We start from the raw sequence: 4,240 nt of genomic DNA on the forward strand, positions 1-4,240 counted from the left end.
AAGTCATCAAGTTTCGTTCGAAGTCAAGGAAATTTGGTTAAAAGTCATTGAAATTAGTTTAAAGTTATGAAAAAGTGGTTTTAAATCATGAAAAAGTCATAAAAATGTAGTTTAAAGTCATGGAAAAGTCTTGGAAATCCAACATGTGTATGAACCCTGCAGAAATTGTGCAGAAACATTCTCAAACATGCAGCAAACTAACACCAATAAGAGGCCATTGTTACGTTAAGCTGTGAGGAGGCTCAGGCCATCACACAAAGAATTAATGAATTAATAATTAAACCTTTTGCTCTAATAACAAAAAGGCTCAAACTAGTTAATCAACACCCATAGAGGTGTGGCCGGGTCCATCCCACCTGGACTCAGGTAACTCACAGTCATTTAAAAGTTATTTCAAAGTTAACTTTGCTTTGAGTATAATCAAAATACTAACAAAAACAAGCGCAACGTGTGAGTAAAACATCTTTACACCACAAAAGCTCAAAGAGCATAGTGTATATATACTTTTTTTCGGGTTTGATTGACACTTTTGCCCCCGATGGGAGGCGACGATTCCGCCGCAGAGAGCGCCGTAAGTCCCGCCTCGCAGCGCGCCTCCGCGCCGGGACTCCACGGGCTATAAAATGAAGGAACTTACTGTAACCGGGACGCATTGTGCAGCTGGAGTTCCCTCAGTGGACTCCCATTCAGAAACTGAAGTCAGCGCAATGCATTAACCACTGCTCACACACACACACACACACACACACACACACACACACACACAGAGAGTTATCGCTGCCCGGCTTCCTCTCACTTCCCCCCGAACACGTCTCCTTGAGTGGCCGGGCACCGCGCAGCCATGGCCGGGGACGGGTCCGACCAGCGGGCGCTGCAGTATGAACAAACTCTGGTAAGTTTGACTTCTGTTGCCAATCTGAACTTTGCCCTCTTTGTCGCACAAAGTACGCAGCGTTGCACATTCTTTGCACTGGAGTCGGCGGTGGGAAGAAAGAAAAAGGAAAAACCAGACTCCATTGACAAATCGATCAATTTAACGCTCCCGCGTCTGGTGTCACCAGCTCTGAAAAGTTCTGATTTAAATGAAACGGGGCGCGTGTTGGCGGGTTGTGTGCAAGCCGAATGAAACAGTGGAGCTATGCGAGTGTGTGTCTTCTTCTGCAAACATAGGGTCACCCGAAAAGTTGTCAGATTTTAAAAGGAAGTTTAACGCTCCCTCCACCGTTTACGCTCACGTGAAAAGTGACCGAGGTTCGTGGTGTCGGTCGCCGCTGCGTGTGGCTCATGTTGAGTCCATAATTGCTCCACTTGTGTGGCGACATGAGGGAGGACATGTCTCTGAAGTGTCCCACGGCTGAACAGCTGGGACGTTGCAGGTGGGAGAGATAGTTTATTGTCGTAACGTCTGGATTACAGGTGGTCTTTTCCTCACGTCAGCCGGCGAGCTCTTGGCCAAACTCCATTGACAAAACCCCACGTGCCTCAATACAAGCGTGTGTATTGTGTCGTAAACACTTATAGGAGATTAACTACAACTTTTTTTGATTTGCAAAAATGTTCTGCTGAATTCGGCGTGAACACAATTTCATAAAACTGTTGTGTGTCAACTTTATCAGGCATTTAGCCTGTTTTTTTCACACAGCGTCCTCGGTCCGACCGATATGAACACCCCGGTGAGCGGCACTGGGGAGTTTTAAAAAAAAGTAGATATTTGAGGAAATAAAGCAATAATTGGTCCTGAATACATACGCCGAATTCACAATGACCTTTTTATGATTTTAATAACAGCACAAAGTCATATCGTAAGATGTGCATATTTGTGGGAAAAAAGCAAATTAATTCTCTTTTAACACATTTTTGAATGAAGTTCTGCAGATAAAGTTATGTGCATTAATAATAAGAACCCTGATGTGGAGAATAGTCTCACGGGCCTGCCATCGTAATTGAACCACCTACTGAATGTGCAGCAGTCATCGGGGTTACAGTATGTGTCAGGACCTCAGTATGTGCGTTTATGTGTGTGTGTGTAGGCTGCATTGATATCCACTCAACAATGGATCAATTCATTGTTCTGCAGCTCTGTGCTGAGGAACAGCTGCTGTGTACAGTACATACATGCATATTGTGTTGTGCGATGACATGCATCTGATGGTTGTGCGGGCCTCCGGTACTTTGCCGGCAATTTAAAAACAAAAAAAAATGTGATTCAACTTTATTGTCTCTGTACGCAATACAACGTTGAGCTGAGGTATTTCCTTTTTCTGTTGTGGAATCCATTGACGGTTCATACAAAGTTTATCAGATGTATTAGTGGTCTTATACAGCAGGGGGCTCTCAAACATGTCGTAGTCGCAGGCCCCCCAGAGCCCACGTGACCATTGTGTCCCCTGGGATTGTAAATAATAGTTGTGCGTTGTGGGAGATGACGACGATGATGACGGAGGCGCAAAATATTCAATTTTTATACATTATCCAACAGGCAAAGTCAATTTTAATTCACAGAAATGACTCCATTCGTCCATTCACTCCCCTCTCAGGACCCCTCGAGGGCTCCGGTTGCCCAGTGTTTTGTGTAATTAAGTGTCTAGTTGAGCCTAAAGCGTCCTCTGTTTGAAGAGACGAGTTTTATGGGCCAACTGGACCCATTCAGTGGCTTTAAATTAAGACCCACAACTGTAACGCTCTGGGCCTCTGTTTTCCTTCTTTAAAGGAAAGAGAAGTTTCTCTCTGCAAAGAGAAACCCCGCCTCTCTGCGTGCTGTTAATCTGTGTGTGTGTTTTTGAAGGGAGAGATTACACAACGTGCGACCCGCTGATTCAGCGCTGGACGCTCCGTCACCCTGCCGGGGTCTCGTGCTCGTGCACGTTGCCTTCAACTAAATAAATAAATAAATAAATAAATCCTCTGATTGTTACTCGAACAGGATCTAAATGGAGTCCTGTAAAAATAGCCGCAGTGTGAGAAACGACCTCTTTCACCACGGACGAGCTCTCTCGCTCTCTCTGCCGGCCCCCCGTCTCCTCGCCCCGCCGTGGGTTGTAGTAACATGGTGTCTTTGTGCGATGTTGGCAGTAGCGGCGGTTGTGTGGGTTTTTGTTGTGGGCAGTGGATTCTCAAAGAGGCCAGTGTAGCGCGAGAGAGAGAGAGAGGCTGAAGGGGCAACGAGTAACGGAGCGCTTTTAGAAAGTCAAAACCGGCCTCAACGTGATGTCTGGTCGCGTCCGACTGTGTGCAGATGAGTTCTGTTCAGACCCAACGACCATGGGATGGCTCACAACGTCACAACCTGTTGGTTTTGTGTTCAGGGAAACGATTCCTCTTCTTTCAGTCTTCCTCAGAACGACTTGTTTCTCAGGAAGACCTGAGGTTAAAGAAACGGAAGTTAGGTTTTAGGCAACAGAACCAGTTGGTCAGGTTCAGGGAACAAAGTCATGGTTGAACATTTGAGGCAACGGAACCACCAACCGTTGGGTTTAGGCAACTGGATCGCCAACCGTTGGGTTTAGGCAACTGGATCGCCAACCGTTGGGTTTAGGAAACCAGATCATTAACAATTTCGTTTAGGCAACAAAACCACCAACAGTTGGTTTTTGTTAAGCAACGTAACCACCAACAGTTTGGTTTTCGGCAACAAAACCACCAACGGTTGGGATTAGGCAACCAGATCACCAACGGTTGGGATTAGGCAACCAGATCACCAACAGTTGGGATTAGGCAACCAGATCACCAACAGTTGGGATTAGGCAACCAGATCACCAACAGTTTGGTTTAGGCAACAAAACCACCAACCGTTTTAAACATTTTTTTTTTTTAAAAATGCAACGTAACCCACCAACAGATTTGTTTTCTGCAGTTGCGTTTAGGCAATGAAAAAAAACACCAATAGTTTAACTTTTCAGTAAGGAGACCACCAACAGCTGGGTTTAGGCAACTGGATTACCAACAGCTGGGTTTAGGCAACTGGATTACCAACAGCTGGGTTTAGGCAACTGGATTACCAACAGCTGGGTTTAGGCAACTGGATTACCAACAGCTGGGTTTAGGCAACTGGATTACCAACAGCTGGGTTTAGGCAACTGGATTACCAACAGCTGGGTTTAGGCAACTGGATTACCAACAGCTGGGTTTAGGCAACCAGATCACCAACAGTTTAGTTTTCAGCAGTTGTGTTTAGGCAACAAAACAATCGTAACAAAACCACCAACAGTTGGATTTAGGCAATGAACCAAACCAGCAACAG

General features: G+C 45.5%; 1 protein-coding gene across 4 annotated transcripts in view; it reads left to right on the forward strand.

Moving 5' to 3' along the window:
- Positions 1-758: 758 nt before the first annotated feature.
- Positions 759-4,240, forward strand: part of LOC137790227 (chloride channel protein 2-like) — an 85,941-nt gene continuing 82,459 nt past the window's right edge. For all 4 annotated transcript variants that reach the window (XM_068584231.1, XM_068584232.1, XM_068584230.1 and 1 more), the window contains exon 1: positions 759-892. In XM_068584231.1, the coding sequence (XP_068440332.1) occupies positions 842-892 (51 nt within the window). In that variant the 5' untranslated portion in view covers positions 759-841. The remainder of the gene's footprint in view (positions 893-4,240) is intronic.

Source organism: Clinocottus analis, unplaced genomic scaffold (genome assembly GCF_023055335.1).
Source record: "Clinocottus analis isolate CAN_PGR_092001 unplaced genomic scaffold, fCliAna1.0.p SCAF_2, whole genome shotgun sequence".
Lineage (NCBI taxonomy): Eukaryota > Metazoa > Chordata > Actinopteri > Perciformes > Cottidae > Clinocottus > Clinocottus analis.